Source organism: Heptranchias perlo, chromosome 12 (genome assembly GCF_035084215.1).
Source record: "Heptranchias perlo isolate sHepPer1 chromosome 12, sHepPer1.hap1, whole genome shotgun sequence".
Classification (NCBI taxonomy): domain Eukaryota; kingdom Metazoa; phylum Chordata; class Chondrichthyes; order Hexanchiformes; family Hexanchidae; genus Heptranchias; species Heptranchias perlo.
In genome coordinates, this window is record NC_090336.1 from 61,746,342 (window position 1) to 61,770,742 (window position 24,401).

The following is a 24,401-nucleotide window of genomic DNA, read 5'->3' on the forward strand; positions in this document are numbered from 1 at the left end:
AAAGATTGAACAGCTGTCATCAATTGAACCAGTGGCTTCTAATTGGAGAGTCGCAGGTTGATGCCCCACTCCATTTCTCAATCTCACCGGTCTTGGTCAGGCGAGATTCGTAAGTTCACAGCTCGAATACTGGGTGGAAGATTGGTTGGTTGGAAATCAGATGTTCCATTGGAGGTTAGTAAGGAGGGGTGGGGGGAGGAAACGATCTTCATCCCCCCTGCTTAAACCATGCTCGTTGTGCCCCTCAAGCCATTCAATTAGATCATGGCTGATCTGTATCTTAACTCCATCTACCTCTTTGCATAGGAGCCCTTTTTACCAAACACCATTTGTAGCAGCTGGAATAATAATAATCTATATGTAATATATTAAAAATGCTATGTCTACGCGCACTTCCATTATTAATTTCCCATGCCCACATTTTATAATAAATCTGCCAATGTAAACTTGTCATGCTGTAATTACATCCTCCTGCCAGTGGTGGCACTCTAGCACCTCAGTTTCATGTCACCTAGGGTGTAATTATAGCACCAAGTTTACTTAGGCAGTGTATTATAAATAAGGACCATAGGAATTTACAATGGAAATTTATAAAGTAAGGACGGCATATGTGACGTTAAAATGGGGACTGAATTATTCCTGCACGGCCTCGTCCAATTATCTTCCTCCCTCTCGCCCTGCTTCACCTGAGTAGGCTTTGTCTTTCCTTGCTCTTGGCCACAGAATATCGACCCGTAGCAGTAAAATTTTGGTCATCTTCTTTAAACAGTACACAGTTAGCCACAGTTAAATAATTAACTGGAAGAAGAAAACAATCTTTAAACTCAGCTGAAAGCTCCAAGTAGAATATGAAACAGGACTGGAGGCACTTGCGCTGTGTGTTGATTCAGCCAAACTCCAGTAATTCTCCAGCATCAAACCCACACACCCATCGCCCCTGTCCTTGCAGATCTCCATTGGCTGTCTGATCCCCCAAAGCACTGAATTCAAAATCCATGTCCTCATGTACAGATCATTCCATGCCTTCCCCCTTCGATCCTACTTCTGCAACCCCCTCCCAGCCCTACCTCCCAAGCATGACTCTCAGTCCTTTCTCTGCACCACCATTAGTAGTGGTCCTTCAGCCAACTTGGCCCTACTTTCTGTAACTCGCTCCCTAAACCCCTTTCACCCTTGATACTTCTCCCATTGCCTCCTCAGAGCCTACCTTTTCGACCATGTTTTTTTTGGTTACCTCCTTCTAATTCTCCTGTTAATGGCCAGGGTTCATTTCTGCTTGGAGAAGAGCCTAGGGACATTTACTATGTTAAAGGTGTGATGTAAATTCAAGTTGCTGCTGTCGACTCCCCAACATTGTAACTTAGTTGTGGGGCTCAGATAATTGTTTTAAACCACTCAAACTTGTCTCTTGTAATTTACGATGGATTCTATTTAATCTCAGGAGGGAAATTTCTGCAACATTTCTCAGACCCCTCTTCCTCCCAAGGCAACTGAGCAGAACTAGCTATGCTTCCACCTGCCAATCATTAACCCTGCTGGTTGTGTTTCACAACTGACATTTCCTTGACCTCAGGAACACAGCAGCCATTGTGTTGTGTACAGCGTTTGTCATATCTGTCCGTACTTACCCCGATAACCTTCAGCTCTGAGTCCCAGGTTTCAATCCCATCTCTCCCTCTCATCAGTTGCGAGGATCCCGCATGAAATGAATTTGGAGATTTTCAAACCAGTTCAAGTCGGCATGCGCTCATAGCATCAACCTGCTCAGAGAGCTATTGTGGAGAAATTATAACTCTACAGTGCATTGTGAGGAGTACCTTCTAAGAGCTGAATCATTGCACTCTATTTAGAAATTACTGATGACTAAGTTATCATGCAAGTGTCAGCCATGGTTCAGTGGGTAGCACTCTTGCCTCTGAGTCAGAAGGTCAGGGGTTCAAACCCCACTCCAGGGACTTGAGCACATAATCTAGGCTCACACTCCCAATGCAGTACTGAGGGAGTGCTGCACTGCCAGAGGTGCCGTCGTTCAGATGAGACGTTAAACCGAGGCGCCTCAGGTGGACATAAAAGATTCCAGGGCATTATTTCGAATAAGAGCAGGGAAATCTCCAGGTGTCCTGGACCAATATTTATCCCTCAGCCAACACGTAAAAACAGATTATCTGGTTATTTATTTCATTCCTGTTTGTATTCCATGCTGTGCCTAAATTGGCACGTTAATGAGGCCCGGGCGTTAGAATGGGCCGAGACTGCCTGCTGCCACTCCCAGATGGGCACACCGCTCACTTTGCCGTGTTCTCACCCAGGAGTTAAAATTGAGCCCATACTATGCCTGGCCTGGGAGTACTTGATGCTGACACCGGGTGATGAATATGGAAAGAAATAAGGGTTCCCCAGCATTGACATCACTTTACCTTGATGAACAAAGTTACAAAAATAATTCAGAAAAGAACAACTAGATGGAAAGCACATCTGAAATTTTCAGTGGTGATTGTAACATAATAGTAAAATCTTGGAAAGTTTCCACACAGACCAGGGAATATCTTGGGACTACTTCTCTATTGGGGACATGTCCCCTCTCCTATACTCTGTATGTGTGCTGCACCAAAAGATGTGGAACAGCACAGATAGATGGAGACTATTGCTGAGGCATGGTGACGGGGAGTCCTAAAATAATAAAACTGCTCCAGGATAAAACTCACAAAATAAAAACAAAATGCTGCGGGATGCTGGAAATCTGAAATAAAGCAGAAAATGCTGGAAACACTCAGCAGGTCAGGCAGCATCTGTGGAGAGAGAAACAGAGTTAATGTTTCAGGTCGATGACCCTTCGTCAGAACTGGAAGATGTTAGAGAATCAGTTTTAAGCAAGTACAGAACCGGGGAAGGGGATGGGGTGAGGGTGGGAGCGGGGGGGGGGGAAGAGGAAAGAACAAGGGAGACGGTCTGTGATCAGGTGGAGGGCAGGAGTGGTTAAATGCCACAAGGGATGATGGGGAAAGGGAGTGGTAATGGGACAAGTAAAGAAACAAAATCCAAGGGTTAGATTATGAGGAGAGATTACATAAACTGGGCTTGTATTCCCTGGAATATAGAAGGTTAAGAGGTGATTTGATTGAGGTTTTTAGGATTTTGAAAGGCATTGATAGGGTAGATAGAGAGAAACTTTTTCCACTGGTGGGGGAATCTAGGACAGGGGGACATAACCTTAAAATCAGAGCCAGGCCATTCAGAAGAGGGGTCAGGAAACACTTCTTCACACAAAGGGTGATAGAAATGTGAAATTCTCTCCCACAAAAAGGCAGTAGATGCGAGCTCAATTAATAATTTTAAATCTGAGGTTGATAGATTTTTGTTAGCCAAGGTTATTAAGGGATATGGAGTCAAGGCGGATGTTGGAGTTAGGGTACAAATCAGCCGTGATCTCATTGAATGGCAGAACAGGCCCAAGGGGCTGAATGGCCTCCCCCCCGTTCCTATGTTCCTAAAAGATGGATTCAGAGGAGGTGTAAATGGTTACAGCAGAATAGCAGAGGGGGAGGGAAGCCTGGAAAACCTGGCAAGGAGGAGATGATTCCCGTTTGTCAGGGTTCTGCAGCAATCGTTTCATCGCTAACTGATTTGTTTTATCTGAGGTGATTTTGTTATGTTTTTTTTCTCCCCTCCCCGATCAGATGTAAAGGCAGTCCGGACTGCGAAGCTTGCCAGAGCACCCTGAACATCGACCGCGTGTGTTCGTTAAGTAGCCCCGATAGCACCCTGAGCACCAGTTCATCTAATTCGGTACAATCCAGCCCGTCTCCCTGCAAGAGGCCTAACAGGTACGGACCACAGGTGCTGAGCTGAGATGGAGTGTCGATTCCCCGAATCCGGTTACCTGGGGGTGGGGGGGTGGGGGTTGTGGTTTCATTTCCTCCAGTTGATGTTTTAGTGTGTAGTTCAACACATTCGATTACGTTCCCCGTCTCTGCTATTTTGACACAGTTGACAACCTATTTGAAATGGACGGGTTCATAACTTATCAAAACAGTGGGGATGGGAGCTTATGCAGATCATAGAATCATGCAGCACAGAAGTAGGGCATTCGGCCCATTGTGCCTGTGCCGGCTCTTTGAAAGAGCTATCCAATTAATCCAACTTCCCCCTGCTCTTTCCCCATAATGCTGCAAATTTTTTCCCCCTTCAAGTATTTATCCAATTCCCTTTTGAATGTTATCATTGAATCCGTTTCCACCACCCCTTCAAGCAGTGCATTCCAGATCACATCAACTCGCTGTGTAAGAAAATTTCTCCTCATCTTGCCTCTGGTTCTTTTGACAATTATCTTAAATCTGTGTTCTCTGGTTACCGACCCTCCTGCCACTGGAAACAGTTTCTCCCGATCTGCTCTATCAAAACCTCTCATAATTTTGAACACCTCTATTAAATCTCCCCGTAGCCTTCTCTGCTGTAATGAGAACAATCCAAGCTTCTCTAGTCTGTCCACATAACCGAAGTCCCTCATCCCTGGTATAATTCTAGATGGTTTAAATCATAACACAGAAAGGAAATGAAACCCACCAGAAGATGAAATTTAACATTGTGCGGACGTTTGACTAAAATGGACTCTGGACAGAGACAACTCAAGTTACAAAAATGAAAGTGCAACTGGGATAATTCCCTCTCTTCGTCGAATAATGGGATCTTTAACATTTACCTGAACTATAGATACAGACAGAAGGGGGTCTTGGTTTAATGTCTCACCCAATGTGTCGCACTCTCCGTTTACCTAACTAGTGTCAGTCTATAGGTCACACGTTCCCACTAGACTGGCAGGGGGATGGGAACATGAGCAGAGAGACACAGGAGGGGGAAACAAGGATAGAAACAAAAGACAGAAAGGGAAGAAGCAATAGTGGAAGGCAGAGAAAACAAGGGCGAAAAACAAATAGAGCCATAGTGCAAAATAAAACTAAGATGACTAGCAATCTTAAAAAGACAAGTCTAAAGGCATTGTGTCTTAATGCGCGGAGCATTCACAATAAGGTAGATGAATTAACAGCACAGATAGATATTAACGGTTATGATATAGTTGCGATTACGGAGACATGGTTGCAGGGTGACCAAAGATGGGAACTGAACATCCAGGGGTATTCAATATTTGGGATGGACAAGCAAAAAGGGAAAGGGGGTGGGGTAGCCTTGTAAGTAAAGGAGGAAATCAATGCAATAGTGAGGAAGGATATTGGCTCGGAAAATCACGATGTGGAATCTGTATGGGTGGAGCTAAGAAACACCAAGGGGCAGAAAACGTTGGTGGGGGTTGTCTATAGGCCCCCAAACAGTAGTGGAGATGTGGGGGAGGGCATTAAACAGGAAAATAGAGACGCATGCAAGAAGGGTACAACTATAATCATGGGTGACTTTAATCTACATATAGATTGGTCAAACCAAATTAGCAATAATACTGTGGGGGAGGAATTCCTGGAGTGTGTGCGTGATGATTTTCTAGACCAATATGTTGAGAAACCAACTAGAGAACAGGTGATCCTAGACTGGGTATTGTGCAATGAGAAAGGATTAATTAACAATCTTGTTGTGCAGGGTCCCTTAGGGAAGAGCGACCATAACATGATAGAATTCCTCATTAAGATGGACAGTGAAGTAGTTGAATCCGAAACTAAAGCCCTGAATCTAAATAAAGGAAATTACGAAAGTATGAGGTGCAAGTTGGCTATGATCGATTGGGGAACTTTACTGAAAGGGATGACTGAATAGGCAATGGCTAATATTTAAAGAACGTGTGCAGGAATTACAACAATTATTCATTCCTGTCTGGCGCAAAAATAAATCAGGAAAGGTGGCTTAACCGTGCCTTACAAAAGAAATTAGGGATAGTATTAGATCCAAAGAGGAGACATATAAAATTGCCAGAAAAAGCGGCAAGCCTGAGGATTGGGAGCAGTTTAGAATTCAGCAAAGGAGGACAAAGAGATTGATTAAGAGGGGAAAAATAGAGTATGAGAGTAAACTAGCAGGGAACATAAAAACTGACTGTAAAAGCTTCTTAGATATGTTAAGAGAAAAAGATTAGTGAAGACAAATGTAGGTCCCTTACAGTCAGAAATGGGGGAAATTATAATGGGGAACAAAGAAATGGCAGAACAATTAAACACATACTTTGGTTCTGTCATCACAAAGGAGGACACAAATAACCTGCCAGAAATGTTAGGGAACCAAGGGTCCAGTGAGAGGGAAGAACTGAAGGAAACCAGTATTAGTAAGAAAATAGTGCCAGGGAAATTAATGGGGCTAAAGGCTGACAAATCCTCAGGGCCTGATAACGACATCTCAGAGTACTAAAGGAAGTGGCCCTGGAAATAGTAGATGCATTGGTGATCATCTTCCAAAATTCTATCGACTCTGGAACAGTTCCTACAGATTGGAAGGTGGCAAATGTAACCCCACTATTTAAAAAAGGAGGGAGAGAAAAAACAGAGAATTACAGACCAGTTAGCCTAACATCATAGTGGGGAAAATGCTAGAGTCTATTATTAAAGATGTGATAACAGAACACTTGGAAGGCATTAACAGGATTGGACAAAGTCAGCATGGGTTTATGAAATCTACCGGAGTTTTTTGAGGATGTAACCAGTAAAATAGATAGGGGAGAACCAGTGGATGTGGTGTATTTGGATTTTCAGAAGGCTTTTGATAAGGTCCCACACAAGAGGTTAGTGTGCAAAATTGAAGCACATGGAATTGTGGGTAATATACTGGCATGGATTGAGAATTGGTTGACAGACAGGAAACAGAGAGTAGGAATAAACGGTTCCTTTTCCTGGTGGCAGGCAGTGACTAGTGGGGTACCACAGGGATCAGTGCTTGGGCCCCAGCTATTCACAATATATATCAATGATTTGGATGAGGGAACTAAATGTAACATTTCCAAGTTTGCAGATGACACAAAGCTGGGGTGGAATGTGAGCAGTGAGGATGATGCAAAGAGGCTCCAATGTGATTTAGACAAGTTGGGTGAGTGGGCAAGAACATGGCAGATGCAGTATAACGTGGATAAATGTGAGGTTATCCACTTTGGTTGTAAAAACAGAAAGGCAGATTATTATCTGAATGGTGATAGATTGGGAAAAGGGGAGGTGCAACGAGACCTGGGTGTCTTTGTACACCAGTCGCTTATAGTGAGCATTCAGGTGCAGCAAGCAGTTTGGAAGGCGAATGGAATGTTGGCCATCATTGCAAGAGGATTTGAGTACAGGAGCAGGATGTCTTACTGCAGTTGTAAGACCACATCTGGAGTATTGTGTGCAGTTTTGGTCTCCTTATCTGAGGAAGGATGTCCTTGCCATGGAGGGAGTGCAACAAAGGTTTACCAGACTGATTCCTGGGATGGCAGGATTGATGTATGAGGAGAGATTGGGTCGACTAGGCCTATATTCACTAGAGTTTAGAAGAATGAGAGGTGATCTCATCAAAACATATAAAATTCCAACAGGACTAGACAGACTAGATACAGGGAGGATGTTCCCGATGGCTGGGGAGTCCAGAACCGGGGGTCACAGGCTCAGTATATGGGGTATGCCATTTAGAACCGAGATGAAGAGAAATTCCTTCACTCAGAGGGTGGTGAACCACAGAAGGCAGTGGAGGCCAAGTCATTCGATGTATTCAAGAAGGAGATAGATATATTTCTTAATGCTAAAGGGATTAAGGGATATGGGGAAAAAGCAGGAACTGGGTACTGATTTAGACGATCAGCCATGATCATTTTGAATGGCGGAGCAGGCCCGAAGGGCCGAATGGCCTACTCTTGCTCCTGTTTTCTATGTTTCTATGTTCCAGAACTAGATTCATTCAGCATATTGATGAGCTGTAGTAAAAATTGCACTTAAAGCAATTTGTGAATTGTTTCTTATTTGTTCCTGGCACCACCACAAACAGTGACGGAACTGCAAAGCACCAGTACTTCAGCCTAGTGTTATTCGGTGTTCTTCTCCAGGCACGGCCTAAGTTTAGAAATGCAAAGCTGTTTTTTTTTCATTCGTTCACGGGATGTGGGCGTCGCTGGTGAGGCCGGCATTTATTGCCCATCTCTAATTGCCCTCGAGAAGGTGGTGGTGAGCCGCCTTCTTGAACCTCTGCTGTCCGTGTGGTGAAGGTTCTCCCACAGTGCTGTTAGGAAGGGAGTTCCAGGATTTTGACCCAGCGACGATGATGGAACGGCGATATGTTTCCAAGTCAGGATGGTGTGTGACTTGGAGGGGAACGTGCAGTCAGCTGGACGTGGTATTTAAAATCCAAGTTTTGAAATATTGCCTCAGGATGGTGAATAAGTTCCAACCTACTTTTATCCAGAAACCGCATAGAGTCATCTTGAACTGTGAAGCATAGAAACATAGAAAACAGGAGCAGGAGTAAGCCATTTGGCCCTTCGAGCCTGCTCCGCCATTCAATATGATCATGGCTGATCCTCTATCTCAATACCATATTCCCGCTTTCTCCCCATACCCCTTGATGCCTTTTGTGTCTAGAAATCTATCTATCTCCTTCTTAAATATATTCAGTGACTTGGCCTCCACAGCCTTCTGTGGTAGAGAATTCCACAGGTTCACCACCCTCTGAGTGAAGAAGCTTTCAAATAAACCCCAGGGTTCGAGAACTTTGCAGTCCCTGAGATACAGACTCGATCTCTGTCGTACACACGCTTTCCAGAACGGCGTTTTACCGCAGATTACAATCTTTCATGGCTGTGGCTCAGGGGAATGTACAGCGTGTCGTGTGCAGCTCCAGGGGGACAGGAAGCTGAGGCACACGGTCCCTGCCAGAGGTCACAAAGTGCTGCTGTTGTGCGACAGCTCTTCGGGAAGATCCATGGGGAGTTCCTCCTCAGAACTGATGTGAAACTTGCTTCTCCATAGCGCCTTTATTGTAGGAAAACATTGCCAAGAGCTTTGCAGATGAGGAGCGGGCGATAGGTGGTGGAGCAGATAGGTGAGATGTATGACAGGTGATCCAAGGGATGGATCTGCAGGAGACTGTTCAAGGGAGGAGAAGTTTCGGGAGGGCGTTCCAGAGATTAGGGCTGATACAGCTGAAAGCCTTTTTGTCAGCGTTGGTGGAGTAGACTGAAAGGAGAAGTGTTTACTTTTACGAGATTATTGATTTTATCGACATTGTTCAGACGGTTCCATTCTATGATCACAAGTATTTAAATCTTTTCTTAATGTTAACACGCACTGGGTAGAGATCGGTGCTGCCAGTATCGTGTTTGCTGTTTCAAACAGGAGAACTTCAGTTGTAGAAATTCATACTACAGCTTCCAGTACTTCCCTTTTGAGTGCCACAAGGATCAAAGGAGGGGGTGTGCGGGCAAAGAGAATCGTACAGAGGGGTGAGCAGCCCCTGGATTAACCTTCAGCTTGCAGTTCCAGTAGGTTTCAGGTTACTAAGAAGGGAGGAAGATCACTTTTGGTCGAAGTTAGAAGAGAAAAAACTATCTACCAGATACATAGGAAAGAACATAGGAGCAGAAGTAGGCCATTCAGCCCCTCGAACCTGTTCCGCCATTCAGTGAGATCATGGCTGATCTGTATCTTAACTCCATTTACCTCCCTTGGTGCCATATCCCTCAATACCCTTGCCTAACACAAATCTATCAATCTCCAGTTTTGAAATTTTCAATTGACCCCCAGCCTCAACAGCTTTTTGGGGGAGAGAGTTCCAGATTTCCACTCCCCTTTGTGTGAAGAAGTGCTTCCTGACATCACCACTGAATGGCCTAGCTCTGATTTTAAGGTTATGCTCCCTTGTTCTGGACTCCCCCACCAGAGGAAATAGTTTCTCTCTATCTACCCTATCAACTCCTTTAATCTGCAACACAATAATCTCGATGAGGAACTTCAGTTATGTGGAGAGACTGGAGAAGCTGGGATTGTTCTCCTTAGAGCAGAGAAGGTTAAGGGGAGATTTAATGGAGGTGTTAAAAATCATGAAAGGTTTTAATAGAGTAAATAAGGAGAAACTATTTCCACTGATGGAAGGGTCGGTAACCAGAAGACACAGATTTAAGGTAATTGGTAAAAGAGCCAAATGTGAGAGGAGGAGAATTTTTTTTACACTGCGAGTTGTTATGATCTGGAATACAGAGGAAATAGTTTCTCTCTATCTACCCTACCAAATGCTTTAACCATCTTGACATCTTGAACCCCTCGATTAGATCACCCTTTAATCTTCTCTCATCAAGGGAATGCAAGCCCAGTCTATGCAACCTGTTCACGTAATTACCCTTTTGGCCCCGGTGTGATTCTGGTGAATCTGAGCTGAACCCCCTCCGTCTTTGATATTCCAGTATTGCAGGAAGTCTGCTAGGCTGCCCTGGGGACACTGCTGATGGGGAGTCTTCCCCTGCATCCAGGAGATGCTCCATGGGAAACAGCAGGAGGCTAGACATCACACCGGCTTGAGAGCTCTCAGTGCTGCTTGAACTCGCCCCCTGCTGATTCCCCCCCCGCCCCCCCCCCCCGGTACCCACGCGATAGGCTGGTAACCTCCTGTTGTTTCCTGCAGAACCACTGCTAGACTGCTCAACACTTGTGTCTTGACGAGCCCCTCCCTTAGCTTTACGGAGTTCTAGCGACCCATGCAAAAAAGAAAAAAAAAGTACACAACCCTGATGTTCACGAGTTTGGTTTTCTAGCAGGGCTGTTCCACTGGTGATCTTGTCGCCTGTGTAACACACCGTCCAGAACTCTGCTCTTGGACAGTTTGTCCTGTCATTGATTCGGACGTCTCCAAAATCTTCCGAAAGGCTTCTGGCATCGTGCACCTTGGTGTCCACTTCAAGCTTCGGCTCACGGTTATCAACCCGTTCTTTCCCTAGTACGTCAAAGCCCTGGAACTCCTTATTGCCCGCAGTCTTCGGGTATTTAAAACCCAAGCCGGGCATCAGCTACTTGCTGCTTCCTGATTCATCTTTTGCTCTTTTCAGCCTCTCTGGTCTCCCTTGTGTTATAGGACTTGTTTTCTCCCTTAAAATAAACGCACACGGGACAGAAGTTAACAGTTCTAGGAATAAAATGTAGTTCGTCAGCTGTAGCTTACTGGGTAGCACTCTCGCCTTGGAGTCAGAAGGTTGTGGGTTCAAGTCCCACTCCAGAGACTTGAACAGAAAATCTAGGCTGACCCTCCAGTGCAGTACTGAGGGAGTGCTGCACTGTCGGAGATGCCGTCTTTCGGATTAGATGTTAAACCGAGGCCCCGTCTGCCCTCTCAGGTGGATGTAAAAGATCCCACGGCACTATTCGAAGAAGAGCAGGGGACACTTTCCTGGTGTCCTGGGCCAATATTTATCCCTCAATTGACATCTCTAAAAAAAAAACAGATTATCTGGTCATTATCACATCGCTGTTTGTGGGAACTTGCTGTGCGCAAATTGGCTGCTGCATTTCCTACATTACAACAGTGACTACACTTCGAAAAAAATACTTAATTGGCTGTGAAGCACTTTGGGATGTTCTGAGGTTGTGAAAGACGCTATAGAAATGCAAGTTCTGTCTTTTCGTGCAGCAACGAAGCGGCCGCAAGCTGTGAAAAATTGAGGCTGACCAATATCTCAACCGTATGTTATAATCATTTGCGTTCCAGCATGTCGGACGATGAGCAGGAGAGCGGTTGCGACACAGTGGATGGTTCACCGACCAGCGAATCTTCAGGGCAGAATGAAAGTCCCTTCCTGGAGGACAGATTTCTTCAGGACACCAACCAGAATTCGGGCAGCCTGAACTCCAAGGGAACAGAAAGCATCAAGCCTGCTGTGCGCACCATGGTGGTGCCACCGATGAGGGTGCAGAACAACAATTCAATCTCCGTAACAAACTTCAGCGAGCAGGTTTCAAACGCAGGTACGGGTTTGCTTTACGCATGGTCGGAGAGTTTGGATTTGCAAAAGCGGCAAACAGCTGCATAAAGAAGTGCCGTGAAAATCGATTTAAGATCATAATGAGAAAGAAGGAGGGGACGGGGACGGGGACGGGTGGTGGATGGTGGAAGTTGATTAATATTTGGGACATTAGAATCCAGTCCAGACAAATTGCAATCTGGTCTTTTCTGCCTGCCCACTGTAAGCTCCTATAGTTTAGGAGCTGTACTGTCCAGCTTTAACTGAGCAGGAATCCACTGTAGGAAAACTGCCCACAACCCAATATAAATGGACAGCCAAACTCAAGGGAGATCACAAGTGGATGGCTGGTGTACACTAGAGCAGCCGCGGCTACTGCACTGAGAGAGGGTTGAAGTAAGTTGTTTTGGGGCAGAAGAAAAAGAATTAGCATGCTACTAACTTGGCCAAGCTGACATTTGACAGCAACCTAGGAACAGGAATACACTATTTGGCACGTTGCGATTAATCTGCTGTTTTTTTAGCCATGGGCAGCTCGCTCTTTAATCTAAATTCGCTGTCCCCTCTCCATATCGTTCAGTAGTCTTGCTTCCCATGATAACTGTTTCCCTTTAAAACACCTCACGGCTTCTGCAAGGAGCTACATTTTTGCATATTTTGATTGTTACTCTTGCAGCATTCTCCTGAGAACCAGCTTTTTAATAAAAAAAATGTAAACCAATGGGGAATTAAACACTCAGCTAAACTACCACCACCTTCTCCACTCCCTATCGTTCGTGCGTGTGGACTGAGGATCCCTGCCCGATCCATATCTGTTTACTGTGCACGGGGAATAGGGTTGTGCCGCAGATGGGCAATTGAATGAGCGCTCAGTTCCTTTTGCACACCAGGGTTGAAAATGATTGCACTGGAAGGGTAATCGGTTTCCTGCCGTAACTTCCTCTTTATGTATCTGCCTAATTATAAAAGGTTTTGAGTCCATTGCACTATCGACATCACATTTTGAAGTGTCAGAAGCAAATAAAAATAAAATCATTTCATGCTGGTTCTTCTGGTGCCAGGAATTTATGAGTACCTGCCAATCTGCAAACTATCTTCAGCAGCAATTAACCTGTGCAGGCAGCAGTTAATGCAAGTGGCCTTGAAGGGGCAAACCTACAGATTCACCTTAGAAACAGCATGTTACACGATGCAGTGCGCATCCTCAATTTCCTTCGCCCCACCATTGGCGGCCGTGCCTTCAGCCGCTTAGACCCTAAGCTCTGGAATTCCCTCCCTAAACCTCTCCTTCTCTCTACCTCTCTCTCCTCCTTTAAGAAGCTCCTTAAAACCTACCTCTTTGACTAAGCTTTTGATCACCTGTCCTAATATCATGTGGCTCAGTGTCACATTTTTCCTGTGAAGCGCCTTTGGGATGTTTTACTGCGTTAAAGGCGCCATATAAATGCAAGTTGTTGTTATTACAACGCCCCTGTTACAAAACAGCATAACATCTGACTTGGGAGGAGTTTTTACATGGGGAGTTGTTAGAATGTGGAGAGCTGTACCAGAAGTAGTGGTAGAAAGAGAATCCATAATAACAGCTTTTAAAAGGGAAGTGAATAAATATTTGAAAAATTAAACATTTAAGAGGATGTGGGTGAAGGGCAGGAAAATGGGACCAAGCGGATAGCTTTCTCAGAGAGCTAACACAGACACGATGAGCCGACTGGTCTCCTGTGCTCTGCGATTCTGTGACTTATTGTAAGGAGATCAGCGTACATTTATAGTTGCTTTTCAACTTTCTTTTTTGGCAGGTTTGTTTGCAGTAGTGTCAGCTGTGGCTCAGTGGGTAACACTCTTGCCTCTGAGTCAGAAGGTTGTGGGTTCAAGTCCCACTCCAGAGAGTTGAGCACATAATCCAGGCTGACACTCCAGTGCAGTTCTGAGGGAGTGCAGCACTGTCGGAGGTGCCATCTTTTGGATGAGACATTAAACCACTCAGGTGGATGTGAAACTAATCACGGTACTATTTTGAATAAGACGGGGGGAGTTCTCCCTCAGCCAACTCCTAAAAACAGATTATCCGGTCATTTATCTCATTGTTGTTTGTGGGACCTTGCTGTGCACCAATTGGCTGCCGCATTTCCTACATTACAACAGTGACTACACTTCAAAGGTACATCTTTGGCTGTAAAGCGTTTTGGGACGTCCTGAGGTCGTGAAAGGCGCCATATTAATGCAAGTCTTTTTTCTTTTTAGAATCACAATTAATTTTATTAATAATGTCCGTTGAGGATCTCAGTTCCTTTAATTTCTCCCACCAGATGGGTCCGTGAACGTAACCAGATAAATCCAGCCCTGACCCCTTTCTCATCATCCAACTGAATTTTCTACCAATGTATCCTCCCCGCAGCTCCCTTTTAAACATTTCAGCGGTGCCATTTTCAGTAATAGCTTCAATCTAATATAACGCAAGCAGAAAAACCTCTCAAACTGCATGATAAATTCAATACTGCAAATGGTGTCCATCTGTACGCTTCAGCAACTAACACAATAAACACCTGCAGAGGCCCACTACAAGTAAATTGAGTAAATATTTCTTTTTATCTCCTCTTCTTGAGGCCCAGCAGAAAACTTGTATTGTTTGCCTGCGCCAAGCTGACATGGGACCTCGTGTAACTTGCAAGTAAATAAGTAGTCAAGGTTACCGCAGAGCTTCAGAAGTGTGCTAACACATTCCTAAGGCAGCATTTGACCGAGTGTGGCACCAAGGCGCCCTAGTAAAATTGAAGTCAATGGGAATCGGGGGAAAACTCTCCAGTGGCTGGAGTCATACCTAGCACAAAGGAAGATGGTAGTGGTTGTTGGAGGCCAATCATCTCAGCCCCACGGCATTGCTGCAGGAGTTCCTCAGGGCAGTGTCCTAGGCCTAACCATCTTCAGATGCTTCAACAATGACCTTCCCTCCATCATAAGGTCAGAAATGGGGATGTTCGCTGATGATTGCACAGTCTTCAGTTCCATTTGCAACCCCTCAGATACTGAAGCAGTCCGTGCCCGCATGCAGCAAAACCTGGACAACATCGAGGCTTGGGCTGATAAGTGACAAGTAACATTCGCGCCAGACAAGTGCCAGGCAATGACCATCTCCAACAAGAGAGAGTATAACTACCTCCCCATGACATTCAACAGCATTACCATCTCCGAATCCCCCACCACCAACATCCTGGGGGTCACCATTGACCAGAAACTTAACTGGACCAGCCACATAAATACTGTGGGTACAAGAGCAGGTCAGAGGCTGGGTATTCTGCGGCGAGTGACTCACCTCCTGACTCCCCAAAGCCTTTCCACCATCTACAAAGCACAAGTCAGGAGTGTGATGGAATACTCTCCACTTGCCTGGATGAGGGCAGCTCCAACAGCACTCAAGAAGCTTGACACCATCCAGGACAAAGCAGCCCGCTTGATTTGCACCCCATTCACTCCCTTCACCACCGGCGCACCGTGGCTGCAATGTGTGCCATTCACAGGATGCACTGCAGCAACTCGCCAATGCTTCGTCAACAGCACCTCCCAAACCCGCGACCTCTACCACCTAGAAGGACAAGGGCAGCAGGCACATGGGAACAACACCACCTGCACGTTCTCTCCAAGTCACACACCATCCCGACTTGGAAATATATCGCCGTTCCTTCATCGTCGCTGGGTCAAAATCCTGGAACTCCCTTCCTAACAGCACTGTGGGAGAACCTTCACCACACGGACTGCAGCGGTTCAAGAAGGCGGCTCACCACCACCTTCTCAAGGGCAATTAGGGATGGGCAATAAATGCTGGCCTTGCCAGCGATGCCCACATCCCCATGAACGAATAAAAAGAAATATCGGAAGCACTGGTCTGGAAGGTGGCATCATCGGAATAGATACGACGGAGAATCTGAAAGAATGGAATAGAATCCTTTGAGGAAGTAAGGTGGGAGGCAGTATAACCAAGGTAGCTTTGTGAGTCTGTACTGCCAACTACCAGAAGACAGCTCCCTGAGACAATGCTCCCTTGTAGCTCAGAGTAAGACCATGCTAAACACCACAAATGTGATTCAAACCTGAAACTACCCGTGAGCAACATGATGGGTCATCAGTTAGTAGCTTAAAGGAACACAATACTGCACATGGGCTGCATTGGTGTAAGTGGCACTCCAGATTTGTGGATCACAAGGTCTGTGTGCAGGAGTAATGTATGCATTAGATTTGATAGTCACAGGGTGAACTGTTCAGGGAGGGTTTGGACATGTTTAGCTCCTTCATTAAAGCTCAACCTGTAATGGGGCAGCAGAGACAGGACTTCTTCAGAAGCCATAGCAATCTTGAACAATATTGCGAAATTCTTGGGACGTTTTCCTACATTCAAGGCGCAAGTAGTTGCAGTTCTCGGTTCCTCTAAAGAAATTTACAGAGTCGTTCCATGGAAGCAAGATAAGAATACGAGGTTACAGTCGAAAAAGGCAACTCCTACCCAGCACCGTCCTTCAGATGAGACGTTAACTATTAAGGTGGACGTTAAAGATCCCTTAACACGCTTCAAAGACCAGCAGGGAGTTCTCCCAATATCCTGGCCAACATTCTTCCCTCAACCAGCACCATAGAATCATACAGCACAGAAGGAGGCCGTTCAGCCCATTGTGTCTGTGCTGTCTCTGAAGGAGGTATCCAATTAGTCCCACTCCCTCCTGCTCTTTTCCCATAGCCCTGCAAATTTTTCCTTTTCAAAGATTTATCCAATTCCTTTTTTGAAAGTTACTATTGAATCTGCTTCCACCGCCCTTTCAGGCAGTGCATTCCAGATCATAACATCTCGCTGCTTAAAAAAAAATTCTTCTCATCTCCCCTCTGGTTCTTTTGCCATTTATCTTAAACCTGTGTCCCTGGTTACCGACCCTCCTGCCAGTGGAAACAGTTTCTCGTTATTTACTCTATCAAAACCCTTCATTATTTTGAACACCTCTATTACATCTCCGCTTAGTCTTCTAAGGAGAACAATCCCAGTTTTTCTAGTCTCTCTGCATAACTGAAGTCCCTCATCCCCGGTACCATTCTCGTAAATCTCCTCTGCACCCTCTCCAAGGCCTTGACATTAATATTGCCAACAGTAATTTCAAGACTTATATTTATTACATGGTGACATATTGAGAGAATTTGGTCATCTCCATTCTGGTTCTTTTGCCAATTACTGTAAATCTGTATCCCCTGATTACCGACCCTCCTGCCAGTGAAAGCACTTGCTCTCTATTTACTCTATCAAAACCCCCAATAACTTTGACCACTGTAAAAAAGATGAATTGGCCATTCATTTCATTCCTGTTAGTTGGACCTTGCTGTGCACAAATTGGCAGCTGGGTTTGCCTGAATAACAGCAGGGTTGCGCTTCGAAAGTAACATGCGCAAAACACTTGGAAACATTTCTCAGAGATGTGATAAGGGGCTATGTACATACGTGTTCTTTAATGGAAGGGAGAAGTCAGGCAGCGAGAAGGAATGCCTGTTTTCTATGGAGATTCCGTACATAGGCGGGCATTATTTATTGGCACAAGTTGTAGATTGTGAAACGGGCTTAATCCCACCAAGCCTAGAGGCAGCTTGGTGGTACAGTGCAGGGATTACACCTCCTCATGTGTTAAAATGGTTTGCCCCTCCAGATACGATGTGCCGGTCGTTGTCAAAGGGCCCACCTGCTCCCAGAAGAATAAACCAGCCTTCCGCTGTAGGCATTCGCCAGCAGAAGTCTGTATCAGCATTCCAACAGCAACACATGAATTTTGGTCAGGTACGCGGGTTATTTATGTGCTTTGCCTAAAAACGAATGGCCACCTGTTGCACTGTAGATGACTAAAGCAAATTTTAATTGGGCCGGATCTTGCTGGAGTGGGGGGTCTCGCGGCGTTCCCCGTTAGACAGACTTTTTCCTGCTCCCTTCGACTCGAAAAATATTTTGGGCCGTAACTTGCTGGAAGTGCGGTCTAATAACGAGGGTAACGGGGCATCTGGGACCTTAGTGAATGACGGGTCCAACAATCTATCTCCTTAAACAATGAGGTTTAAGGATTGAGAAATAAACAGAGGAACGACGGAGAAGGAAATAGGGTGAATCAGAGTCAAATCAGGTACAAAAAGAGAAATAAAATGAGGGAAAGAAAGACTGGATTAAGAGAGAGAAAAGCGACAGAAAGGAAAAGTCAGAAACAAATTTAAAAGTTTAAAATTTGACAAGTTAAAAATCTCTAACAACAATTGATTGCCTGCAGGAATGAGACTGAACAGTTTAAATAGTTCCCATTCTGGGCCAGAGAGGTTGATTGGCATTGCATTAATAATTATAACATTGTTAAAAAGTTACTTACATCTTAATTACATGCCCTAACTTTCTGTGGCGAGTTTAATGGGCAAATATTATGCAAATCGAGCAAGTTCTTGAAGATAACGGGGAAGTTGAAGGCGAGATGCCGTTTGTGTGAAGCAAACGGTGGAGCGGCGTAAATCGAGGAGCAAGTTCTGGAGATTTGCAACTCACGGCGTATCTCTTCATCCCCTGAACTCGCCGGCCGATTTGCACATCGATAATGGCTGTGTCGTTCACATACCATTATTTTTCCAATAAGAGCCGACCCCTTATTTATTCAGAATTTATTTTTAACCCAAGTTTTTATATTTACATATAAATATATATGCATTTTTTTAAAATGCCCTCACCTGTCCCTTTTGGATAGAACCGTTGACCCACCTCAAATCAGCCAGCTTAGCACAGACCCGGTGATTGAAGGTCAGATTTTCCTGACCTGGATGGGTCAGCACCACACCATCAGGTTCATTTACCCACTGAACCATTGAGGTGTCTTTAAAAGAGAAAAGAAATCTTTTGCAAACTTCTATGCCAACTTCTCGGTCACAAACCAGCAAGGTGAAGAGGGATGGGAAAGTGTGAGCATGATTCCTGATTTGGAAAGAGCAGTCACCCGAGACCCCACAAAATGATCCTGGCAGCATTGCCTGAGGCACCTGTTGCTCTGCAGCATTTATTGAGCAAAGAAGTGAGTAACCTTAGTTACTGAAATGCAGATTGCAACAATCACTGTGTAGGCATTGAGGGTACTGCTGCTTACTGTAAATAAATCATAGGAGCAGGAGTAGACCATTCAGCCCCTCGATCCTGTTCAGCCATTCAATTAGATCATGGCTGATCTGTCCGCCTTGATTCCGTAACCCATAACACCCTTGCCCCTCCAACAAAAACTTTCAATCTCAGTTTTGAAATTTTCATTTGACCCCCCAGCCTCAACCTGTGATCTGTGAATTTCCTGTAGCTTCATGTGGCCTGCGATTTATCCTGGTATTTTATATTGAGTCCTCCTGATGATTCAAAATCAGGTTTTTGCGCAGAACATTTGAATTATTGAATGTAATACAATAAAGTGGGAATTTAGTGCCAAAATTACTGATTTGTTAGATAATTTAAGTTAAACAACTTTGAATTAAGAGGAATAGACTGCATACCCACAGGAAGGAAGTGGAATCTCGGAGGCAAGTTACGCTGGAATACTGTGCTCAGTTCTGGTCTCCATAATACAAAATGGATATAGATGCACTGGAGAAGGTGCAAAAAAGATTTACGAGGAAGATACCAGAACTGAGAAGTTATACCTATCAGGAAAGATTAAACAGGCTGGGGATCTTTTCTCTAGAAAAGAGAAGGCTGAGGGGTGACCTGATAGAGGGCTTTAGGATTCTGAAGGGGTTTGATAGGGTAGACGGAGAGAGGATGTTTCCACTTGTGGGGGAGACCAAAACTAGAGGCCATAAATATAAGATAATCACTAATAAATCCAATAGGGAATTCAGGAGAAACTCTTTACCCAGAGTGTGGTGAGAATGTGGAACTTGTTACCACAAGGAACGGTTGAGGCAAATAGCATAGATGCATTTAAGGGGAAGCTAATTAAGTACATGAGGGAGACAGTAATGGAAGGTTATGTTGCTAGGGTGAGACAAAGTGGAGGAGGCTTATGTGGAGCATGGACCAGTTGGACCGAATGGCCTGTTTCCATGCTGTAAATACTTGTGTCATTTGAGAGAGTGTGAAGACTCATTGTGACAATGAATGTCTCTCTGCAGGTTCAGCACTACGGATCGATGCCTCAGGAATGGAACGGCAATTACGGACACAGGAGACAGCAGGCCTTCATCACGCCCACAATCGCCAGCCACCCTTTTTCTCTTGCCCATGGGAGTCCCAACCACACTACAGCTCACGGACACATGGCCGGAACCACGCACCTGGGGGGCCAGCCCGCCATCTTATCCTACCCCCCGTCGGGACACCTCGGCACCACAGCTCCCGTGGCCCATCTGCTGGCCTCCCCATGCACTTCAAGGCCCGTCATACAGCCTGCGGCCTACAGTATTTCTCACCACAATGGCCTGGTCCACCAAATCCCAATCGGCCTAAACCCCCGCCTGCTGCCTTCTCCGACCATTCATCAGAACCAGTACAAACCAATGTTTCACCCTCACTCCTACATTGCAGCGTCCCCCATCTACACTGGATTCCCACTCAGTCCAACAAAGCTCAGTCAGTACCCTTATATTTGAAGATTACAGAGCAAAAAAAACTGTCCTAAGACTCAGTGATGTAAAGCATCTGGAATTGAAGGAAAGCGTTACCAATTAAAGAATAATTCCAAGCCGTGACACAAGAAATTCAATTTCTTCTTTGTGTTTTTGTTAATCATGGTACACAAAGGTGCATAAAAAAAACAAAACAAAAGCTGAGCTTTAAATCAAACCCAGTTTTAATGTGTCTTTGCACATTCGACGCTATAACTTTACAGCCGTTAACGTTAGGTCCAAGGATCTGTACGGTAACCCTAAACCACAAGGGGTATGGGGCGAGAGAGAGAGAAAGAAAACTCTCTCTACTTTTTTGTATTGCCTTGTTGTATCGAGTGCAAAACACGCATTCACACACTTGTGAAGCCATGCTATAAACCCTGCGAGGGCGACAGGCACACATTATGTATGGTGTACAAGCAAATATATTTGTGGTTTCCCCTGTGTCTTTGGTGTTTTTTTCAGTGTTGAGTCATTAATCTAAAAGGGTTGGGGCCGTTGCTCTCCACACCTGCATGTGTTTTGCATGGGCGAGAATTGCCTAAAATTGGGTTTTTTGCTCTTCAGTGTCGTCATTAACGATGGTTTCCACACACATAGTGCCTTAAATATTTTGAGGTTGTTAATGTTACTACTATGTTATGGACTGTAGCACTTGAATTCTTATCTAATCCGCTGATTGAAAAAAAAATGGGGGATATTAGCGCTTTAGTTTTTCGGGTTTGGCGTGTGGTATGCTCATCTTATCCTTTGAGGAGGAGAAGTTTTTCTTTTTGTACTTTGTAGGCTGTGGGCCGAGTCTGCTTTTCTCCTTTCAGAATGATCTAGAATACTATAGGTGTAGAGCAAGCTTAAGGAATTGACCGAGATAATTTGATCACTGGTTTCTACTTAAGGTTAAACTCGTATAATGAGCAGTGTTTATACTGTCAAAAAAAATGATCTGCAATACAATCCAAATAGAAGTGTGTGTTTTTTTTAAAAGAAGTTTGCTGTTTATCAAATTTAGTGAAATGACTAGACATGTGGTGGCATGGCTTTGATTAGAAAATTGAAAAAAAATGCAATTAATAATACTCGATGACTCATGATATGGTTTCACCTTAGCTTGAGCAGACCATGCAGTATTTGATATACGTAGTAATATAATATTTAGTACTGAGGCTTGACATGGTGCAAGGTCTTGTGTGCAATTTTATCATTTATGCATGTGACAAATTTACCCTCTTACTTTATATCATTTTTTTGTTTTTCTTTTTTTTTCCTGTTTTTTAGCTCGTTCGTGTCTACTTGCTTATTTTATACATTCCGTCAGGGAAAGATTACACGCTATGTGCATTTTTCTGGTATGTGCGTCAAAGAAAAAAAAACATTTTTCAAAAATGAAGTTGCTTTTCGCAGCACCAAAGACTCTTTCTGTCAGCCATTTCCTAAGCAAGGTAGCTACTTTGCATAGACCTCAAAAAAACAAAAAGTGCGTAGCAAAGAAAGGTGAATTAAAAAAAAACTTTTTTTTTTAAGAAAATAAAACATGATTTCAAAAAAAAAAGTTTGAGGCTATGTTTTAGCTCTTGGGGGCGAGTAATAAATTGTATCATTTATCTTGAATGTATCATAGATAAGCTGCTATATAATGATTGCCACTTCGAATAGCTGTGAAATAGGTGATTATTAACTGTTCTTACTTAGCCTTCTCATTTCTGTAAGTCTGATTACATTAAATAGAAGTGGGTTTTTGATTAATTTGGTTTTACTGTTTGGAGTGTCTTTGTAACTACTGTATTGTAAATGATGAAACTTAATTGCTTTTGTTTTTTTTGGGGGTGTGTTTTCGCATCAGTATTTTACCTTAAGTAACTTTGAGCTCATCACTGCATATAAATGGATGTATTGATGTAACTTAATTTTTATGTTTTCATATTGGCATTGTGTTAGAGAATCTGATACGCTGTAGCTTGCAGAATTGACTTAACTTTTTTTTTCCATAATTAGTTTCTTTTGCTAATAGCAGTTTGCTGTTGCAATGCAATCTGCAGAACCTTCCAATTAATCACTGGAACAAGCGTCCAGTGCACAGAACCTAATCTCCATGTATTTTATTTACATTTTTACGCATTTTCTGGCATTTAAAAAAAAATGACATCCTAAAACACCACTAAAAACAGCACCAGTTTAACTATTAATAAGCTAATTTTGGGTGAATCCATTTTCAGGGGGGGAGGGAGTTGTTGGTAGGTCCTTTCAATAAAACAAAGCAGTCTTTTATTCAATATTAGCCTTTGGTCACAGCCAAGGAGGACAATGTGCCTAAATGCAAAAAGGCTTTTAAACCACAGAACAGTTGTACAGTTCAGTCACATTTGTAAAGTATATAGCACCTCTTGAGAAATTTGGTGCTTTCTAGCATAGTTCTATTTTTATCAACAGACACCATATGTTTGTAAAAAAAAAAATAAATAAATAAATACAAAAGAACTCTAAATACAGGATTGGATAACTGAAGGGGAACACCTAGTGCTGGCTAGATCTTGGAACTGTGGAACGATCAAATCGTCAAGCCTGAACACTTCAGTGAAGTGTTGCATTTAATTTTTTCTTCAGTTCTACCTGTTGGTTGATGGCCTTAAAGTGATTCTTAAATAAGACACTGTGAAATGCAGGGAGCGGGGTGGTGAGAATAGCGTAACACCCACCTTAGAATTTATTTTACATGCAGATTGGTTTTTAATTAATTTTTAGCCGTGCTTACAAATCAAATTCAGGGTCCTTATGCGATTGAATGTGCTACTGTTTTTTTTAAAAAGCACGTCTCAATTATTTTGGTTTTAATCGCTTTGAACAGGGGTGGGGTGATTGAGAGGTATCAGTTTTGATTTGGGGGTTGGTGGGGGTGGAACCGGCTGGGCAGACTGCAGAATCTTTTCCCGGACCCATACTTTCCTGTATTCCTGCTTACCGCTTAAGGTTAGCCAGCCGGTAGTTCAGTGAAAGTTAAATCAACACTGCAAGTTATAGAAAACCTGTTGTTTAGATTACACAAAATGTAGACTTGATTAATAAGTTGGAACTGTTACTGTTTTAAAAAAAATTTGTAGATTTTTTCTGTGGCTTTTTTGCTTTTGATTTTAATGCTACACTAGTTTGCCATGTAGCAATTGCACTGTGCAATATTTACAATATGAGGACTGGGAAAATTTTTTATGGATGTACGTCTCTTACAGTTTGCGATAGTATTTCTCGCTAGTTCTCAGTGATTTAAATGTGACCAAGCCTCCGTACTTTGTCACAAAAAGCGGGTTTTCCAGGTGACTATTTTGGTGAGTGTCAAAAATAAGAGTTTATGGTGTATTATTGTCGAGATTCACTTTGAATTAAAATATATATTGCTGCAGCAAATGAGTGGTGGGTATTTTATATGAACATACGAAAATGACGGGCAGGAAAAGACCAGCTGGTCCATCAAGCCTGCCCCACACACCATGATTCCTGGATCATCATGACTAGACACTTCCTACCCCCCTCCCCACAACCACGTAATCTCCTGGGAGAGGCAAAAAAACCCAGGGCCAATAGAGGGGAGAAAATACTCCAGGAAAATTTCTCTCCGACCCCCCCTCAGGCAATCAAAACCATTCCAGGAGCTCACGTGTACCGAGTGTTATCTATAAAGACACCTTCTATATGATGCGATCTCTGTTTATTATGTTTAAGTTTTCTTTTAGGCTCAAGACGTGGAACAGAGCGGCCCTGTGTGTGTGTGTGTGACCAAGGTTTTTTCATTTGCCGCATTGTGTTGAGGTAGGTAATGTAGGTTTTACCCATTTCTTTGAGAGTAAAAGAAGGAAACTTGTATTGGATTTATATA

General features: G+C 43.8%; 1 protein-coding gene across 2 annotated transcripts in view; it reads left to right on the forward strand.

The window, feature by feature from the left end:
- hipk3a (homeodomain interacting protein kinase 3a) overlaps nucleotides 1-23,932 on the forward strand; it is a 231,588-nt gene extending 207,656 nt beyond the window's left edge. For both annotated transcript variants that reach the window (XM_067994213.1, XM_067994214.1), the window contains exons 13-16: nucleotides 3,678-3,824; nucleotides 11,644-11,900; nucleotides 17,572-17,699; nucleotides 20,042-23,932. In XM_067994213.1, the coding sequence (XP_067850314.1) occupies nucleotides 3,678-3,824; nucleotides 11,644-11,900; nucleotides 17,572-17,699; nucleotides 20,042-20,518 (1,009 nt within the window). In that variant the 3' untranslated portion in view covers nucleotides 20,519-23,932. The remainder of the gene's footprint in view (nucleotides 1-3,677; nucleotides 3,825-11,643; nucleotides 11,901-17,571; nucleotides 17,700-20,041) is intronic.
- Nucleotides 23,933-24,401: the final 469 nt, after the last annotated feature.